General features: G+C 36.5%; 1 protein-coding gene across 4 annotated transcripts in view; it reads left to right on the forward strand.

Moving 5' to 3' along the window:
- The window catches only part of CTNNA2 (catenin alpha 2), a 536,393-nt gene that overhangs the window by 479,589 nt on the left and 36,192 nt on the right, over positions 1 to 20,612 (forward strand). For all 4 annotated transcript variants that reach the window (XM_009934739.2, XM_075420290.1, XM_009934738.2 and 1 more), the window contains 3 exons: positions 9,363 to 9,514; positions 14,715 to 14,828; positions 18,456 to 18,637. In XM_009934739.2, coding sequence (XP_009933041.1) covers positions 9,363 to 9,514; positions 14,715 to 14,828; positions 18,456 to 18,637 — 448 coding nt within the window. The remainder of the gene's footprint in view (positions 1 to 9,362; positions 9,515 to 14,714; positions 14,829 to 18,455; positions 18,638 to 20,612) is intronic.

Below are 20,612 nucleotides of genomic sequence, written 5' to 3' on the forward strand. Positions count from 1 at the left end.
TTTGGAAAAAGGGTAACCATGGAGTGAATGCTAAGGCCTTTGATGGATTAAGAACTGGTTGCAATGCACAAGCAAAGCATAAATGACCATTTCTCAGCAGGCAGAAAGATAAATCCTGTGATGCCTCAGGGGTCAGCGCTGTTGTCTGTGTTGTACAATGTATTAATTAACAGGTGAATAGACACAAGCAAAATTTGCCAAAAAGAAAATACTGATTTGGCTGTTGAAAGTAGGGGGAGTTTCTTTTTCAGAAAGATGACAGTAAAAGGTAATTTTATTTCGTTTCTCTAGGTAAATGGAACAATTTCAACTATATTACCTACATTGACAGGAAGGCTCTGAGATAATTCATCCCCTCAGAAAAAAATATTGCATTGTTATGGAGAGCTGGGCAACAATACCTTTTCCATGCACAACAGCCCTCAAAACAGTGTTTGAGATGTTAGCCTGTACGCTAAGGAGGATATTCACTGAATGCTCCAAATAGCTCTTTCAGCTTTGATCTCCACAGCCTAAAGATCTGCCAGAAAAGGAAGAAGGTCATGATATAAGGATGACAAAATTAAAGAAACACAGGGATTTGGAGACAAATTAACTCCAGGAGAGTTTACGAAGTTGAGGATTATCTATTTTAGGTGTGCCAGACACCTTGCACAATGAATAGTAGATTAGTGTAATAGAAGTGCCCATTTTCATAGACCATTTTTACTTGGTCACTGTTCAAATATTTTCTCAAAACTACCTTGTGTTCTTAAGAGCCATTTATTAAAGTAAGGAGGAAGGTTGTGGAGGTTGAAAAAAAATTTATGCCAAGTCTAGAAAATATAGGCAGAAAAATGCAGTGCATTTTGACTAGGTCCAACAGAATGTTTTGTGAATAGAAGTGCGAATTGTACAATAATCTTTTAAAATAAAAATGCTGGCATTCCTTGCATCCCCTTGCCCACACACACCTACATACAGATATACACAAACTTATAACTAAATCCAGAAAGAGAGTTTTGTTTGTGTTATATAAGCCATTTTTTCTCCAACAACACTCAGCTGTTTTCTTGAGGGGATTTTTCAAAGAGCCGCAGGTAGCTTTTATTTGAAGTATTAACCAGAAGGGTGTTCTGTTTAGTAGTAATAATATTTTGGGGGTACTCACGGTATGTAGTCTTTATTTGCACTAGTAGGCAGGAGAACGAGTGAGACATCTGAAACTGGTGACACGCGTTTGTCCCTGCAGCCGTCGTTTGTTATCCTTCTTTGCACGCGTTGTGATGTACCCTCTCATTGCCTGATTGCCTGCTATGCTGACTGCGAGGCACCTCCCTGCAGACACCGCTTACCTTGGTTCTCCCCTGACATTTTGTCTTTCTGCAAAAGGCAATTCAATCAGGACAAAGTTTGAAGGTTGGGGTTTGTTTTCTTTTCCCTTTATGTGAGTCCCTATCTCGCAATACTTTGTATCTCCAGACATCCCGTTAATTTCTATAATGTACAGCTCACCTGTACTGCCTATAAGCAAAGCCAACGTTTCCTGGAAGAGATGCATTACCATGTCTCTACTGCACAGTTGCATGTACCCACAGATAAAGTAGGAGCCTTCAGTGAAGACCCAGAAGACTTGCTTAATACGTATGGGCCAAAGGGTCAGCACTTGGCCGTAAATTCAAGGCACCCTGAGAACATTGGTTTTACAGTCTGTGGCTGAACTGGTGATGCAGTGTATTGGCAGTGCAGGCTGATTCTTCCTGAAAGTCTTGTGTTTACTGCAAAATGCTGTAGGGTATGCGTATTCATTATTTTACATCTATTCTTTAACCATTTCATGGAGTGTAAAGTGAATTGGTAAAGAGAAGAAAAAGAAAAGATGGTCTTGTGCTTCAGCCAGTGATGTTTCATCCTTTTCTATGCCATAGCACTTCAACTAGTGTGCTGCAAATTTTGCTGAAGTTTTGCTTTTCCTCTTTCTTGAGTGACCAATGTGAGGCACATAGAGTTTGATATCCGGAACTGATGAGGATTCACATTTTTACCGATGAGTATTTAGTGTAATGGAAGTCAGTGACCACTTCTCTGAGCACAGAGTGATAAACCCAAGCCAGTGACATAAAACACAAACATAATTGTATATGGACATTTCTACATCCGTGTCAAGAAAAGTATTATTAATGTATGTATGTGTATGTGAGATATGTCTATGCACAGGGTGTGCTACAAAGATACATAGATGGAAGCATACATCAGCCCAAGCAACAAAATATTTAAATCAGATCTGCTTCTTGGAAAACCAGTTGGTCTAATACAGTTATATATTTTATACTATATCAGTAGAGCTTTATAAATCTTTTTCTTTTTAATTAGTAATAAAATAATCATGACTGAAAATTTTTAAATTATTATATAAGACCAGGGTTTAATAAACATTTTATGAAATATTTAGAATCTTCTGATAAAGATTTTATGGTTCTTCTAGAAACAGACTTTGACAAATACTTCAAGCTAAATAAGGTGTCATGTTTGATTACTTATTCATCCTTCAAACTAAATTGAGAAACTGTGCTGTCTTCAATAGAGTATGTCAGATTTCCCATAGGAATTGTTTTTTAAATACCTATTTAAAATACTTAAACTTCCCAGTAGTAAGCCATATTCTTTTCTCAATTAAAATAATTAGTTAACAAATCAATAAAAAAACTTTTTTAAAAAAATGGAAGAAATTTCATTCAAAGCTCTAAAATTTTAAGCTGTAGCTTTGTGAACTTCCTGTACTAAAACACCTTAAATCTGGATAATGGTTGCATTCTTTTCCTAACAGAGCATCGTGTTTCTAATGTAATGGATCATTAGTGGATTTTCACTTTATTAGTCTTCCCTGATAACCCTTAGCTCCAATTGTCCTGGATAATTTTTTTGATTTATGTGACATACACAACTGTGATGTTTAGTAGCAGCACAGATTCTGTGCTGGAGACTGTCAGGGATCCTTCCTTCAGCTTTTAGCAGTATAGTGGTCCAAACCTTTAGACTGCCATGTCATTCTTGAATAATGTTACCCAAATCACACCAGATTTTTACAGCCACCTAGGGGCTATTGAACCAGGTGATTGGCACCTAAAATTATGTGTCTAGTCTCTGTGAATATGGCATAGGGAAAAATTAAATTTCTGAATGGCAACTGTAAATGCTTACATGAATATGAAGCTACTTAAAGTGAACCAGAGGACAAAAGTGAGTATACCGGGGTATAAGAGATCAGTTGTTTCTCTGGAGCTCAAGCACCTGGTTTCTCTGAGGACAGTCTGGCTCTAGAGAACAACCTCTGGTCTTTAAGAAGGGTGATTCCCTTGGATCCAGACCCCTGGGTACTAGAAGGAGTTGAGTAGGTTCTTGCCTCTTTAAATTGAAGCTCCAAGAAGTAGCTCTCCTGATGCCATTCAAAAGTAGTCTTCTGGCTAGAAAAAATGCCCCAAAGTTGAGACCTTTGGGAACCCTTCATCTCCAGTGAGATTAGGATGGAAAGCAGCCACCTCTTGCTCAGCCAGTGCCCTCCTGGGCACCCTTCTGATTTAGAGGCAATAGTGTTCTAGGATTTGGTGCAAGAATGGGATTTATTTATGCCTAAGCAAAGTTGTCCAAAGCAGACATTTGGTCAAAGCCGGTCATCTGTTCTCCCACTCTATTCAGTGGGCAGAGGAATAGCAGAATTTGATTCAGCTGAATTTGAACTGCTTTCTTAAGGTAAGTGTGGTTATAGCCTAATGGAAACATCTATTGCTCTCCATTTGGTATACGGAAACGCAGATTTCTAACTTTCAAATGTGTGAAGTAGGCTGAAATGAGGCCAAGGTTCCTAATTCCCACTGATACCACTAGGAATTAGAAACCTGAGCACCTGGAGGGACCTTGACATTTCTTGCTGTTTTGTCTCTCGATTCTCCCTTTCTAGGTTTCTGAACATTCATATCTACTTCAGTGTGTGAGGAATCTGCATTCTTAAATTATAAGGCCATAAAATTAGCTAAGCATTCATTTAATCTTGTGTATCATGTAACCTAACTTTTCCATGTCTATCAAGTGATCTTATTGTTCCCATATCACTACCAGCATTGCCCTACAAACTGGTTACCATAGGAGAAAAAGTGAAGAGAGAATATATCTTTAGAAAAGCAATAATTACTTGATAATTTGAATGTGTAGGAGATATTGGTGGGGTGGGAGAAAACCAAGAAAACTTTAGAGAAAGCATCTTCTGTGTGGAGCAGAATGGTTCACAAGAAAATACGGGTTGTTATCAAGACACGGATTCACCCATGATGATATGCTATTTTTTGTTAGGGAGATGGTTGAAAAAAAAAGTACATCAAATGGAAGTAATTATAACTTTATTGTTTCCCAGTTTTTCTCCCACAGCAGTTCAGCCTAGATTTTGTTGGCAGTGATCTTATTTTCAGTGCCATTGAAAACCCTTCTACAGAAAGGCTTTAAAATCTTTATTTGTTAGAATGACAAAGTCAGTAATTAGAAGTTTTTCTATTAACTTGGGACCTGATTCTGTCAACATTTATGCAGGTGCCTAATTAATTCATGTAGTTAGACTGAGAGATGCTAATGGATCACATTTTTCAGTCTAAGTGTATGCGCAACTGTTTTCAAGACCACAGCTCAAACTAAGAAAACAATATTTAATTTTTCCCCCAAGGTATTGCTTTGCTTCTGAATCTGAAATTCATAGCCAGTCTCTCTGTACACAATAAATGAATCATCCTCTATCATGCTATCCTCACCATCTAGCATTTACAAGTTTCAGCACCAGATACAGATTTTTTGCCTTTGCTTGTAGCTCCTTCATTGTCACCATAAGAATATCCTTCTTTGTACAGTAAATGACAGATAAGAACGGCCAGAGGTTTTGTGGGTGCAGCTGAATTAAGTTATTCCCCATACATCACCGTAATGGAGCTCCTCAAGTGTGGCCCAATAACTTTTAACTGGAGAATAATACAGTTCTTAATTTCCAAAAACTTTACTGCATTAAATGACAACATATGCTTAGAGAACCTATAAGTAATAGCATCTTGTTAGTTTAAGATGTTTTTTTCTTGCTTGTCTAATCAAAAATGAGCACTGATGTAAAAATGTATTTGGCAAGCAAGCAATTCATAGCATAGTTTAATAGCTATTTTCATTTTGAAGCAGCAGATAATGTTCACATGTAATAATGTAAATTAAGGACTAAACTATAGCCAGGTCTGCAAGGTCAAAAGTGTTGAAAGAAGCATTCACATCCAATGGGCGATGCCCAAGGTGGTACATGTGATCTAGAATAAGCACCTAATGTTCACTGAAATGAACAAAATGTAACTTTCCGTATCCTCCCCACGGCCTGATGATTATGTATCTACTACTGCTGCTGCCTGAATGAATGGAGTCATGACTGTTGGCATCATTCCATTGGCATAGTGAGAAAAATTACCTGTGGGGATTCACATAAGAACATTATTGGTGTAAGGCTTCATTGGCTGAGCTGAAAGACTTTAAAATTAGGTGGAAAAGGAAAAAATCCCATACAGAGAGAATATGGAAAAAATATGGAAGATCCTATCGTCCTTTGACAACTGAGCTCTGCTTTGACCTTTACCTATTTGTTCTTGTTGTACATCCATTTGAAGCAAAGTGTGGTCATAAGTCCAATGGCATTGTATTAGTAAAATGATATATGAGTTTAAAACATATCTCAGATATTATAAGTATATTTCTGGTGAGGAGTGTTTCTTATTGTAGCACATTTTGCAGGATTTGGTGCTGAACAAAGATCTTTTAGTTGCCTATTGAATACTTTAACAAGAATTTCCATTGTACTGGGGGGAGTTCTGATTTAGCAAGTAAATAATCTCTTAAAATATTTCACTTCTATATCTCCGTTGTAGTTCTTTGTGCCTAAGATTACAAGTTCAGAGAGTTGGCTTGTGACCAGACTAGCATAACAAATACAGCAGGCATCCCTGCCTGCTTTTTCTGTGTGCTTTCACATTCATAGGTCAAGTAAAAAACCAAAATTGGAAAACAATCATTGTAGCCCAAATAAAATGTTTAGATGTTAAATGTAAATTACCGTACGTCTTGGAAGAAGATAAATTAATTGCATTGGTGAACTAAAATAAGGATCTCTGTCTTGTTTTTCTGGGAAAATATCTGAGCAGTGAACTCTGATCAGCCTATGAACTATTTCCTTGAGGAGCTGGTGGCAGTTCCTTCACTCAGGTGTTTCAAACACGATTCGGAAATACCATTTAGATAAAGTGTATAGAAGCATTTATGTTATTTGGACTACATTATGTTGTTGAAACTTAGAAATACCTGTCTGAATGCAACCACAAAATATATTTTAAATAAAAAACACTTTCACATCTTGCACGCATGCTACAAAAATCTCAATCAGGTACTTAAAAAATGGGCATAGTACTCCAGCTAGGGCCTCACTGTATCACTTCACAGTATCTTCTCTTAAGTCATCTTTTATGTATTGTAATAATCCTGGATTGACCTTTGCCATTTTTTACAACAGGCTGGCATTGTTAGACACATTGCAAAATCCATCTGACTCATCACTCTGGTCTGACAGCGTACCACAATTAATTATTGCTTGGGATGCTTTTTGTCATGAGTTCCATGTCTACCTTCTAGTAATTTAATTTACATTTCCCTTGTTTTGCTTCTAAGAATGTCACGTGTGGCTGTGTCAAAATCTTATCAAAGTCAAGCTGTATCATATCTACTGTTTCCCTCAACCCACTAGTTAGCTGCCCTGTCAAGAAAAATATTGTAACAGCTTGACACAACCTATTTTGACAAATCTGTTGCCTGTCTAACATCTGCTCATTACTTACAAGGTGATTAAAAATTAATTGCTTTACATCAGGTTTCATTTTCTTTCTGGGTACAGAAATTAAGCTGAATATCCTATAGTTCTTCTTTCTTTTCTTCTGTACTTTTAGATACATAGATATATATTTTTTCTTCTTTTTCTTTATCCCTGGATCTTTCACTGTTGTTGTTTTTCTTGAGTTCTCAAAGATGGTTCAGAAGTTGCTTTGATTATTTTCTTAAGAACTGCAGGGTAAATTTTACTATGGTCTGTTAACATGAAAATGCGTTTAATAGATACGTTTCTTTGTGTTTATGTAGATGTCCTCCGAATTACACCTTCCTAATTCAAATCTGTTGCACTTACTATTAATTGTATTAAATACCTGATGACCTCTGCTGTTTGCGAAATTCTAGACAGGAATTTGAGGACCCTTAATATTCAGGTTCTTTGCCTCCTTTTCGGCTGCCATTCTTGCATTTCTAGCTTTACTTGTTTTATCCTTATGACCCTAAATGATTTTTTTAATTCATTGTGCTTACCTGTTTTCATTGTATTTTTAATGATTGCTTTTAGATTTTCAGGCTAAAGACTTCCTTATGTGATCATATTCGTCTCCTACTACACATTCAAGTGTTCCATTAATTAAGATAATTTGATATAGGTATTTATTTATACTCTTTCCAAAACTTCCAGCTCTTTCAAACTCCTTTTCTACTTAAATTGTTTCCCCTCTAACTAAAAATGTTTTGTTAATGTTTACTTTTTTCAAGTCTGTCGTTGCTGTCACTTTTACCTGTTTTTTCCAATATATCCCAAGCATTTATTGCACTTATTGAACATCATCTGCATGAAAGATACAATTCTGCTGTCATCTGTGTTCATGAACAAACATTATATATATGTTTGTGTGTATATAGGCAGAATAAACAAGATTTCAATAGATACATCCCTTTAAAGGGTTCCCCTTTAACATCCAGAGAGTAACACTTAAATGCCAGAAACAGAAAAGTTGAGCTCATAATTGCTGCTATGTTCTTCAAAATGTAAACTAGTCTTGAACTGAGGGGTTTTTTTTGTGTTTTCACTTTAAATCAGATAGTAAGAAAGATGCATAAAACATAGTTTACATTATAAGTAAAATATATTTAAAGACATTCAGGCAAGAAGAAAATATGTTTTCCTGCCACAGTAAGAGTTTACTTCCTAGGAAAGATTGTCACTGCTCTTGATGAAACAACACTGGGAATTCCGCTTTTACTTATCAGTCAGGATCAGGCTATCAAAAAGAGTACTGAAAATAGGATCTAAGAAAAGAAGATAAAGAAAGATAATATTGTAACAAAAAGGTAACTATCTGACTTAGGGATAATCTTTTCCTGTTCTTCCAATTATATTGCCACAACAATAAAGCCAGTGGCACATGATTTGGATATCTAGATGCTAGAAGAAAGCAAATAATAAAAATCATGTGAATATAATGAAGAGACAGCTATCTATAAATCTTCAGCTACAAACCCAATTTCCTTAAATCTGTAAGAATTAATTCCAATGGATTTTGTATCCAGGTTTCTAATGAAGCATTGTTTCTATTTGTCCTGTAGTATATGAAAGCCTAGTTCTCCCAATACCAATGTTTAAACATTGAAGTATAAGAGTAACTAATACAGGAGTACAGGTGCATTATAGCTAGTGGGAACTGATGTTCATGTTCCTGTTTGTAGGATTTGGGTTTAAGTTGTCAGAGGACTGGTTTAGGGAATATTTATCTTTCTGCATATGTGATATGCAGAAAGTGATAATACCTTCAAAGGAATCCTGTATAAATTTGAAGAAAAGCCTCTGGTTACTCCAAGGAATGCCTTTAAACTATTTACATAAGTAAATAATTGCTTTAAGCTGTGTTTTAAAAGTGCTCGTACCATGGTTTATAATACCGTTAGCTAATGTCTATGGCTATTTTTCATTATGTACGTGAAGATAGTGAAGCAGCAGACTGTCCATTTATGTGCCTTCACAAAAGTCATTTGCTAGATTTTGCATTCTAAACATGTTTTGTCCCTTATACAATTATTCAATATGAGCTAGACTGCAGTTAGTTATCTAAATTAGTAGGCGTAATGGCTACATTTTGGTTTGATCATTTGGTATAAATATGTACTCTGTTCATTCCAAGTTGTGAAGGTTTTAAATGTACTTATAGCTTAGATAGCTTGCAGTCTTTTAAAAGTTAGTAAATCGCACTGTTTAAAGGAAGTTTTACATTCTTTGTTGTGCAATTGGAGGAGAGAATATGAAGATGGCTATTTTCATGCTGTCAGAAAATGTGCCAGAGCTCTGCATGTGTAGAGTCGGCACAAACCCTCTCTGTGCGCCTTCCTGGGTCTTGAAATTCTAACCACAATGTGTACCATGTCTACTGGAAGAATTTATGCCCAAGGGCAGGGGGAAAATGTTCACGAGAGAAGGTGTCTAATCTTACTGCCTTTCATTTTGTTTAATCTAGTCATGCCACGTTTTGCTGAACAAGTTGAGGTTGCCATTGAAGCGTTGAGTGCGAATGTCCCACAGCCATTTGAAGAGAATGAGTTCATAGATGCCTCCCGCCTGGTTTATGATGGAGTTCGTGACATCAGGAAAGCTGTTCTGATGATAAGGGTATGTAAGGCATCTGGGAAATAAAAGTTGGGACTTACAGGAGAGTATCACATTGGATGAGAGGAATATTAAAGCTTCTTGGAATCAACTTCATAATAAACCAGAAAAGTTTGACATGCGTACGAGCGTGAAATAGAAGTATGTGCAGCAAAAAAGAACTTGTAAGCAAAAAGATGAGGATATTTACGGGATGAACCACAATTAATTTGTTAATCAGCTAGGAGAAGATTTGATCACAACTGCCAATAGATGTAAACTTCATTACTGTTTCCATAGTAATAGCATTAATTTGATAAGATCTTCAAAGTTTGTGTACAATTTTCTTGTTTTTTTTTTACCTAATGTTTGTGTGCTGCCTAGGATAAGAGGTAAGTGGTTAAAATCTAAATGATTAAATAAATTATCTTGTTGCTCCAGTGAGCCTCTGCAGGGTTGGTTTTGAATGTTTACTGAGGTAAAGAATGTGTCATTTCAGCGTTGAGTAACCAGTTGATTTAATTTGCTTAGGCATCTTTTAAAAATACAAACAAACAAATAAATAAACTCCCCAGAACAAGGTAATCATTATTAGAGTAGATGTGTGTCTTGATTTTCAGTGTAGTCTGCAGTCAAAGGTTTAAAAAAAAAAAAGAAATAACAAACCAAACCTGGTTTGGATATGTCTGCAGCAATTGAAACTCTTATTTGAAACCCAAATTAACTTGAATCTGCCCCAGTGAAAGCCACATACAGATCAAACTACAGTGAAAATCACAGAGAATACTTAAAAAGCAAGTAACAGTGCTAAAACAACAACTCATCCCCTTGAGCAAACAAGTAACATACACTTGTGGTTGTGAGAACAGTATGGCACTGCTGTAAGGCTTCAGGCAGTCTGAGCACTCCGAAATAGCTTCGTTTTAGTCATATGTCACTATGTATTCACATTTGCACAAAAAGCTTTTGACAGGCTTAATTTTATAACTGCGAAGCACAAATTCCATTCCTTACCGAGTGCTAATCTCAGGTAGCTTGAATGATGATTGTGGCTGATGATGGGGGCAAACCTGTCCTGTTTTCTGGGTGAGCAACACTGAGGTGTTTGCAACTCTTCTGAACTGGGATGGAAACAAAAGATCTGCATAGTAAAGAATCTGCATTTTTCCTTGGTTGTCGAGTTCCTTGGTCTGTAACAGCGGTTTCCAGACTTCTTGAAAGGGAAAGTACCACTTCCAAGCAGATTTTAATCTTTTATAGTCTCTCGAATCATTTTAAACTGTTTCATGTGACACAGTCATCCCCTACGCAGAGTTTTGGCTTCATCATCCTTCTGTACATCAGAGTTGTCCCAGAGAGGTTGCCACGAGACGGTCCATACAGGGTGAGATGTTTCTGCTAAGTGCAAAGCACCATTTTAAATTCTGGAGGCACATTCACTTACTTTGTTGCTGTCTTACTGTTTTATTAGCCATTATCTTGGAAAGCTGATCAGCATGCAGGCTTTGCAGCCTCCTTAGAAACATCCCAGGTTACTTTTGCCATTGTATCACTACCACTTTCCGCTCCTTGTGTGACATGAGTTAATGAATTCTTCTTACCCAGATTAGGGAGATGTATTTTTGCATTCAGACAATTATCTTATTTATGGAGCTAAATGTAGTGCTTCTTAACCAGGCAGAGAATTAAGGACATAAATGAACTCATTATTCTTGGGAGTTAACTGGGAAAATCCACATATATAAACTTATGTAGACCAGAGTTTGCTGAATCAGAACCTTATGTTCCGTAGAAAACAATATTAGTTTTAGTTTGGGACAGTCTAACATTCCCGTGTGGACATTTCACATTACAATGGAAAGTATAATTAAAGAGTGAGCATTACGCGATAAAAGACAGTCTTTAGAATATTTTTATCTTATAATCTATTAAATCTCATGCACTCCTTTAATTCAGACTGCGAAACTTCTTGCAGAATTATATAAAAAAAAAGAAATCTTGCAAACTTTTTAGAGCATCTGACACAAACAATTATTTTCAGGCAGTAATTGTTCATGTGCATGCCATGAAAAACTGAATTTATCTGAGATGATTCCTTCATTCCACAGAGGAAATAAAGCCACTTAAATTAATTTTTGTTGCTATTGTTACTTTTAGTAAGCTAAAGGAAAAGGGGATAATCTTTGTTCTCCTCTTCTCCCTTGAAAAGGGGAGATTCTCTTGTCCCTTTGGAGGAGAAAGGAGACTCATTTTGAATGAAGTGAAGAACAGCCTCTATGTGTAGTGGAGAAACTGTATTTGAAAAAAATTAGTAGTGGGAAGTCTCACGGCCTGTGCTACAGAACAGACAGGCTAAAAACTATGAAAATGGTCCATTTTTCTATTTAAATCATTGAGTTCATAAAATCTATTTGTTTTGAAGATTACCGTAGCTCCTCCTGCCACTGGTGGTTTTTGGAGTTCTGTCTGGAAGCTGTCTCTGATCTCAAATCCATGTTTCCTATGTCTGTGTGTCCATAGGTTCAGGTGTCTGCGAGACTGATTCAGTCCTTCTGTCTTTCAACTCAGATAAATTAAGTTCCAGACTTTGTTGTCTTAGAAACTAGGTTTTAAATACCAAGGTCCTGTTAGTTGTGCACAAAAATTAGAGTTGTTATGGTATGTGTAGAAGGCCTTGCTATGAGTAAGAATCTTTAAGTCAAGGTACTTCAATATAATATTTTTTTTCTCCTTTGTGACTAAACGAATAGGAGAACCTGTTGTATATGGGCTTCATCTCCAAGAGATCAGATAGAACAAAGCAATGCTGCAGGAGTGAAAATCATGCGGCATATTTGAAATGACAGCATACAGATATCAGTTAACTACTGTTCTTCATCTTAATGAAAAATGTAGCTATTTTTGGAAGAAGATGAGGGTGTTAAATTCTCCACACTTGAAAACCTTAAGCGAGTGAATCTGAAAGTTAGTTTTGAATGAGATCTCACTTGTACAGAGGGGAAATACTGAGATTTCTTGTGCTTGTAGTGTATTATTAACAGTTGCATTAACTTGTCCTTCTGTCTTTTAAAGACCACAAACTTTAAGATTATGAATGTCAGGCAGTAACAGCAATAACTTTTTTCTGAATATTTCTTTAGGAATAAATCACTTAAACATAGAATTTTCAGGCTATTTTAGCTTTTTAAGAGGCATCCTTTTGTCCTTACTGGTTACAGTGTTGACATGTGATGTTTTGAATGTTGCACCCTTATTTTACTTGAGCTCTTGATTATGAAAGCCTGGGAAAGAGCTGCTCATTATTTTTTGTAGTCTTATCTATAAAAGTGGGGACAGATGAAACTAATACTTGCAGGGGGAAAGGGTGCTGGTTTTATAATAACCGGTGCAACTCGCTAGTTGAATGGACTTGGGGGATGAGGAAGAGCTAGTTGGTTTATGAAGCAGGAGTTGAAACTCTCCACCCTGTTCCTATTCTTCACAGTAAAGCCTAGGCAGATGAAAAGCTGAGCCCTATGATAGGAAATATTTGCTCAGGGAGTTGTATGATTGTCTTAGGAGCTGGTTTGCTTATGACAGATTTTAAAGTCACATCCTGCCTTCAAGCAGCTGAGCAGAGAGAATAAAGTGGTTAAAGGTGATTAGAAAGCAAGACCATTGAACATGATAATGATGGGTACCAATCTTTCTTTTTTTCCTGTGGCAGTAGAAAAAAAATAAATTCATATTTTTCACCTAAACTTCATCTCCTGTCTATCCTGTTCTATATGCTATTTGTACGTGCTTCTCTTCAGAGATGCAGCCGGAGTTTCACTACCATACTGTCATACATGGTTATTTCTTCCTCCAGTGTGCAACATCAAAACCTGTATTTAATTCAAACTCTTTAAGCCAAATGAAGATGGCTGTGTATTACTCTCCCCATCATGTGCACTTCAGCATGTAGCTACCAAAGCAGCTGATTTTCTGCTACAAACACTGATGTGCACTTCGTGTTGGAAACCAGACTGTAATAAAAACTTCGCCAAAAGACTCCTCTACAATATGTTAGAGGGTTTGGACCAATTCCTGGTGACTGAGCGTCTTGAAGATAGAGCTGTAATGACAACTGGCAATGATTAGCACCTCTGCTAGCAGACTTGACATTGCCTCCAAGGATAAAATGCCAGCATGGATGATTTCCTCTGTAATGGTTGGCTCTCTAGGTTAACACCGAGGCATATGGGTACGTAGTAAGGTGAGGGTTCCTCTGCACTGTTTCTGTGTTCTTATTTTTCTGTTACCACTGTCATGTATTGTACCTACAGAAGTTACTCATGGCCAGATTGTTGTATTAGATGGTATTCAAGCACAAAAATGAATATAATCTTCCTTCTAAAGCCTATTTCTGGTTTTAGCACCATCTATATTAAATATAGTGCTAAATAGTGATTTAAAGTAGGCTCTATGCCTCTCCATATATACATAAAGAAATCCATAAGTTATCTTGTTTCTCCTTCCCTCCAACATTTTAAGCAACCTGAGGACAGCACATACATAACTAGATCTAATCAATCTGCTCGGAGACCCTCACACCATTTGCAGCACCAGCAGTGGACGTAACATGATTTCAGTTTAGGTGATAAAGCAAGTTCCAAAGCTCTGTATCTAAAAAGAAACATGTGAACCAACAAGCTAAAACAGATTATAGACTTTACATTTGTTTCAAAACCAGCTGACATCATTTACATTTTCTTTCAAGGGGAAATCTCTTATTTGCTTTGATAATTTTTTCTTCCAGTTTGTTAGTTGCTTTTTCGCAGGTATTTACTTTCTCTTTTGAGGATTATGTGGAGATTCTGGTAATAGAAGAGTATTAATGTCCATTTATATATGAAATAACATTATGTTGAAATACTACACTCCGGTTGTTAGTGTTTCCAAGGGATATGTGTTCCTGGAACTGCATTCATCATGTTAACAGAGTTAAGAAAAGTTGCAACAAGGTAGATATAAATGCTATTTGTAAAGAAAACTAGAGTTGAAACAACTTAATTTCTAAGACAATTCAATTTCAGTTCTTGACTGCTTGGGCAGACAAGTTAATTTAAAAAGAAAGAGAAACGGCATTTCCTGGGCAGGTAGTCAATGAAATAAGAGCTTACTGTATATAGGACTTTGTCGGTATCCTTGATAAGCTTGTCATCTCCTTTCTTTTGCTTTCTCTCCCTGTCTCTCTCTGTAGACCCCTGAGGAGCTGGAGGATGATTCAGACTTTGAGCAGGAAGATTATGACGTTCGCAGCCGAACAAGTGTTCAGACTGAAGATGACCAGCTTATTGCTGGCCAGAGTGCAAGGGTGAGTGTAAAACCCACACACTACATTAAGCGTCAGTATAGCTACAAATAAAAAGCTATGCCTTGGAAAGCAAATGCAGTGATTTTAAGTCTTCAGGGTCACTTAAGAAAGGACAGAAGTTAACCTAGGTATTTAATGTTTTTCCGTGTTTCACCTATTTGGAATGCACTGACTTTATTGAATGATCATGCTTAGGCTTATGTGATGTCTTTTATCAGCCATTTGCTCCAGCTAGAGCTGTAGGAGAAGGCCTTGCAGGTTTTTAACGTGCTGTAACTGTGAGAGCAGTCAGCAAATTTAAAAAAAAACAAAAACAAATTCCATCAGGGAACCATGTGCTGTATCCAGAGAAATCTTCTATTAGTCATGTTTCCCAGTGTGCAAACCTGTCAAGAAGATCTGTTTGAGCTACTGAGTAGTCCCTGTAATTTAATTGTAATTGACGACATTTGTTACTGAGTCAATGTAATTTTACCAGGGTAATTACATCATGATAAACTCCAGTCATTGTGATTTGCAACCTTAGCTTGAGCATGGGGTTTGCAAATTAAGCTGATGAGCGCTTCAGGGGTCACAGGTGCTGGAGAAATGAAGTTTGTTAACACTCAAGATTATGCCACATTCTGATGAATGTTTGCCTTTTACTAAATAGGCTGCTCAGATTATATTAGAAAAAATCATCAGAATATAATTTGGGGGTCAAATGACAGCATGTAAATATGTCTGACTGGAAAGAGAGTTTAAAGAAAAAAAAGCCTTAACATTTTCCACCAGAGGACCAGTGGGGAACTGGGAATTACCTGAATTATTTTCATGTCTGTTTTGCACAGATGTGTGGTTTCTTCTGGTAAGTGCTAAATATGAAGTAACGGAATAAAAAAGAAACATCCTCCACACAAGCACACTCAAACACTGTAGCAAAAGCTGGTAACTGGAAATGTGACTCTTTACCTTGACAGCAAGGGGACATGGCTTTAAACTGAAAGAACGTAGATTTAGACTAGACATAAGGAAGAAATTCTTCACTCTGAGGGTGGTGAGGCCCTGGCCCAGGTTGCCCAGAGAAGCTGTGGCTTCCCCCTCCCTGGCAGGGTTCAAGGCCAGATTGGACGGGGCTTTAAGCAGCCTGGGCTGGTGGAAGGGGTCCCGGCCCATGGCAAAGGGGTTGGAACTAGATGATCTTTAAGGTCCCTTCCAGCCCAAACCATTCTGTGATTCTGGAAAAGGATTTGTAGAGTTTAGAAGCTGAAGACAAAAAGCAGCAACGCTTTGAAAGATCAGTTCAGAGGAGGTTTCAGCTGCTGTAGAGGAAGATCCAGAGTAGGTTAAGGCTTGACACAAACATTTTACACCCTGAGAAGAGACAGTAGAGTAATGCAAACCTAAAATAAGCTTACTTATGTGTATGGGAGGCATATGAGACATAGATACAGTGGAATGGGCAGAGATTTCTTGTTTTCTTCACTTCTTTTCCTTGAATATTGAATACAGGTGATAAATAAAGCACACCATGTATCAGAAAAGCTGGTTTTCTGTCACTGCATCCCAAGAACAAAACATGTTGTCCTTGTATGTCAAGGACATATATATATCATTATCACCTAGATGAAGACCAGCTGGATTGTTGGTCCCGTCCCAGAGACCTGGGTGACCAGGAACTGGCAAGTGGTCAGGAGAATTGCAGAATGATACCTGGATACCTTACACTGAGAACGATAACAGAGCTATGTTCTAGATGCAGATGACGGTCTTTGGGGGATTTTTTATATCTTAAAGAGCGTAAAGTCTTGTTGATATATTCAAAGAACTGACTACTAAAGTCTCAGGTACAAAAGTGTTAAGATACCATGAAGATATATCACAGTCTTTTTAATTTTTTTGGTTACTTCTAGGATTGGATAGCATATTATCCTTTCTTGATCTGAAAACCAAGTAAAGACTGCAATAATATTTTTACTTAGAATCTAGTTCACCTGGGGACTTAGGATTCTTAAATTCTATTACTTTTATTGCAGTTTTTATCACTGCTGCATTTAAAACCTTCTGCTTTGATCAGTTACACACAGTATAAACGTAATAAATTATAAAGACAGTCCCATTCCTGAATAATGTAGAATGCAATATGTCACAAGAAGCAACAAACAATGAAAACCTAAAATGAAAACATGCTAAGCAGAAGCCACCCAGTCCACAGTCCTGACTGACTCACTGAAATGAGTCTGCTAAGCAGAAAGCTACCTTTTCTGTAGACAAGCTGGATTTTTATTTGTGGAATGTGATGGGTTCGTTTAATATGCTTGCTCCGTAAAGCTGTTAAAATTTCAGTAGAAGGACTTGTGTTGGTCTTCAGTAGAAATAAAATTTGAATATATGAGCTGCATTGGCTATAGGATATAGCTTCTTTGAAAACGCATCAGCAGCTGGAACAGAAATGTTAAAGCACTGTATACCAGTTTAAGGGTGTGCAGATGAAGATGCCCACAGACGGAAAATGTATGCATGACATACAGATCGGCTTTCCAAATTTTACTACTCCTATCACATTCTCCCAATTTCAGCTAATTCGTCTGTTCTATCGTTTTATATGTATTTTATGTATTTATTTATTGGCTTGACTTACACTGCATTTTTCTGTAGAAAGCCTAACACACTAACATTTGAAACTGCTGAGTTACATTGATAAAGCCTAATTAAAACTCATGTGTTGAATTTTAATTTGATTAACTTGCAAATTTGTTATTTTCTGATCTACTGTTTATAACCTTTTTAATTTCAGTTTTAGAAAAGGTCAATTATGAATTTTTAAAAGCCAAGAACATTTAAAGAATATGTCGAGAAAGACTTCAGCTGATTGAAAGTGACATAAACAAGAAAAAATGTAATGACACTTAAAGATCTGTCACACCCCATTAAATGCATAATGCGATCTTCAGAACCCCTAAAGCCAAACAGTACCAACTTGGAAACCGTTATTGGAAATGTCCATTTGATCTTCAAAAGTAATTGTTATAATTTTGTAGGGTTTTCTTTTTTCTGGTTTTTGGAGGGGTGAGGAGCTTTCTACTTTGTTGATAGTGTCGAGGCAGATTAGTATCAACCTGTGTAATGCCTTTTTGCATGTCTTCCAAGAGACAGTTAGATCGCTAAATATTATGGAAAGGTACAGTCATTAGAATTCACTTCAAATTTATTATCTTGCATGTCATAGCTTGTGTTAGTGTCGGGTTAAACAGAAAACCTCTGTTTCTGACACAGAAAGAAACTGGGGGAGATACTGACAATTCAGTCTGCCTTTTCCCATAGATCATTCATTTTGTTCTTCCTAGAAGTTAAAATTTAACAGTAATTTTCTTTAATCTTCCTGTATCAACTGGTGAATAATCTGTGTGTCATGGCATCACATATATATTTTTTTAATTCTTGAAGGTGTAAGAAGAGCTGTAAACATCCTGTGCATTGTTTTTTGCCTGTCCTAATAGAAATCAAATGTCTACTGGATTTTGCTTGACACCTCCAACACCCATAAGAAGAAACTAGAAGTTGTGCATGCTGTTAGGACCACTGGAAATGTATATAGTTTCTAGCTTCCTTTTTTCATGCCCAGCTTCCCTCATTTTTTTTCTCCAGGCTATCATGGCCCAGCTTCCCCAGGAGGAGAAGGCTAAGATTGCTGAGCAAGTAGAGATATTCCACCAAGAAAAGAGCAAACTGGATGCAGAGGTGGCCAAGTGGGATGACAGTGGTAATGACATCATTGTGTTGGCAAAGCAGATGTGCATGATTATGATGGAAATGACAGACTTTACTAGGTAAGGACAAAACAACCTGTTCTGAGGAACTCTGCAGACATCCCACATCTTTCTTTTTTGTTGCAATTTGTAGCCTATTGAGATGATATGCTGTGTTTTGGGGGATGTAAAGCCAGGTAACACACATCATACGTAACAGGATGAGTTGTACGGTTCTCTACACATGACTGCTCTGGATATTTCTCCAAATGGGATTAATCACATGAAGTTTTTTATTCTACTTGTGGATCTGTTTTATTTGCAGATCATCTTGAATTTCAGCAGCAAAGATAGTCTGTGCGCTTACAGACGTTCAACTGACATTTCGTTTACTACCCATCTAAATGCACGTGGCTCTCTGAACTTTCAACATTTCAACATAATTTGTGTCAATCAAAAATAATGGCAAAACTATTTAAATCATTTTGAGCACTGAACTCCTTTCCAACAGAATTCTAAATGAAATGAAACTGGCTTGATCTAATACTTTATGGGAGCCTGTCGGTAATAATTTTTTTTTGCATTCATTTTATTTTCTGTTGATGTCGTTCTTTTCTAATTGCTAAGCATCAAAAGGCCATTCATTAATGATATCATAGAAACAGAATTATTTTGTTTATATATAGTCATGTTGTTAATCACACCAGAGAGAACATTTTACAAGATTCTTTAAATTACAGATCACCATTATAAATTAAAGGGTTTTCAGTGTTGGTTTTTAATAGGAGTTCAAAAGTTTAAATGGTATTTATCAAAATGTGATTAGACAGAACTGGAAAAAAATCTTCATGTTTGTCCTCGGAATTAAAATAAGACACACATTTATTCATCTCACTGAGATACTCAAATAGGTTTTTTAATCTCCAGCTGGTCACATGCCTTGTGTCTGGAGCCTTCAGTCCATTCTGGAGGAGACAGTCTCTGCACTGACAATATAGGTTTTGCACATACCTTATAAATAGATAAATAGATGGGGAGGAGGTGTATAAATAGAATTAATTTAACTTGTCTATTTGCACTTACATAGTTAATTGGTAATGAGCAACATCAAATATTTTTATCCATTTTAAATTTAATTATACATACATAAAGTTTGCTTACTTTAATAGATTACTTCTATACTTCTTTCCAAGTAATTATTCTCTTGACTTATTTGTTTTTCTCTCAGTTTGTGCTTTTACAGCAATTCTTTTTGCAGTAAACTCACCACTCCTGTATACCAAATGACAGTGTAGAAACTCCTGTGAGGGGAGATACTTTAGAGGGACCTTAATTATTTTTGTATTTGTATTGTCTTTGGGTCTCTGATCCTTCTGCCCAAAACCAGAGTGAAAAACTGCCCAAAGAGTGCCATCATTTCATGGAACGAAGACATAATGTTATAAAGCAACAGCCTAGAATATTAACACTTTCTGCAACCTCCCAGACAACCTTTGATATATTGAGCATCAAACTGAAAGTTTTGTAATTACATTTTCTGTCATCAAAAGAAGAGGAGTAATATGAGAATGAGAGAAAACTGCAGTCACATTTGAAGTAAATTAAAAAAAAAAATCAAAGTGCACCTCTGTCTACATCAGATTCAATAAAAACTTGTTTAACATATTCCATTAAAGCAGAATGAACAAAGCCTTTCACACTTTTTGGTTGACTGTAACCTCAGCAGCGTTAAAATAGAAAAACTTTTCAAATGCACGGAGGTTGTGACAGTCAGATCTGCTGATGTAATTAATACAGAAGCAGAAGAGGTCACTGTGAAGGATTTCTGCTACAGTATAAGTTCAACAAAAGTAGGATACTTGTATTTCAATACCTGTTTAGGGTGGAAATGAAAATATAGAAAGAAGATAAAAATGGAAGTATGTTTCAGTATGTTATTCTTGATATTAAAGATGAAAAAAATGCAAAATTAATACCATGTTGTACATAGAAAAAATGCCTTCGGTTCTATTTTTAAAAAATCCCTAGATTTGATCATATGATGATTTTTCATCAC

This window comes from Opisthocomus hoazin, chromosome 5 (assembly GCF_030867145.1).
Source record: "Opisthocomus hoazin isolate bOpiHoa1 chromosome 5, bOpiHoa1.hap1, whole genome shotgun sequence".
NCBI classification, from domain to species: Eukaryota; Metazoa; Chordata; class Aves; order Opisthocomiformes; family Opisthocomidae; genus Opisthocomus; species Opisthocomus hoazin.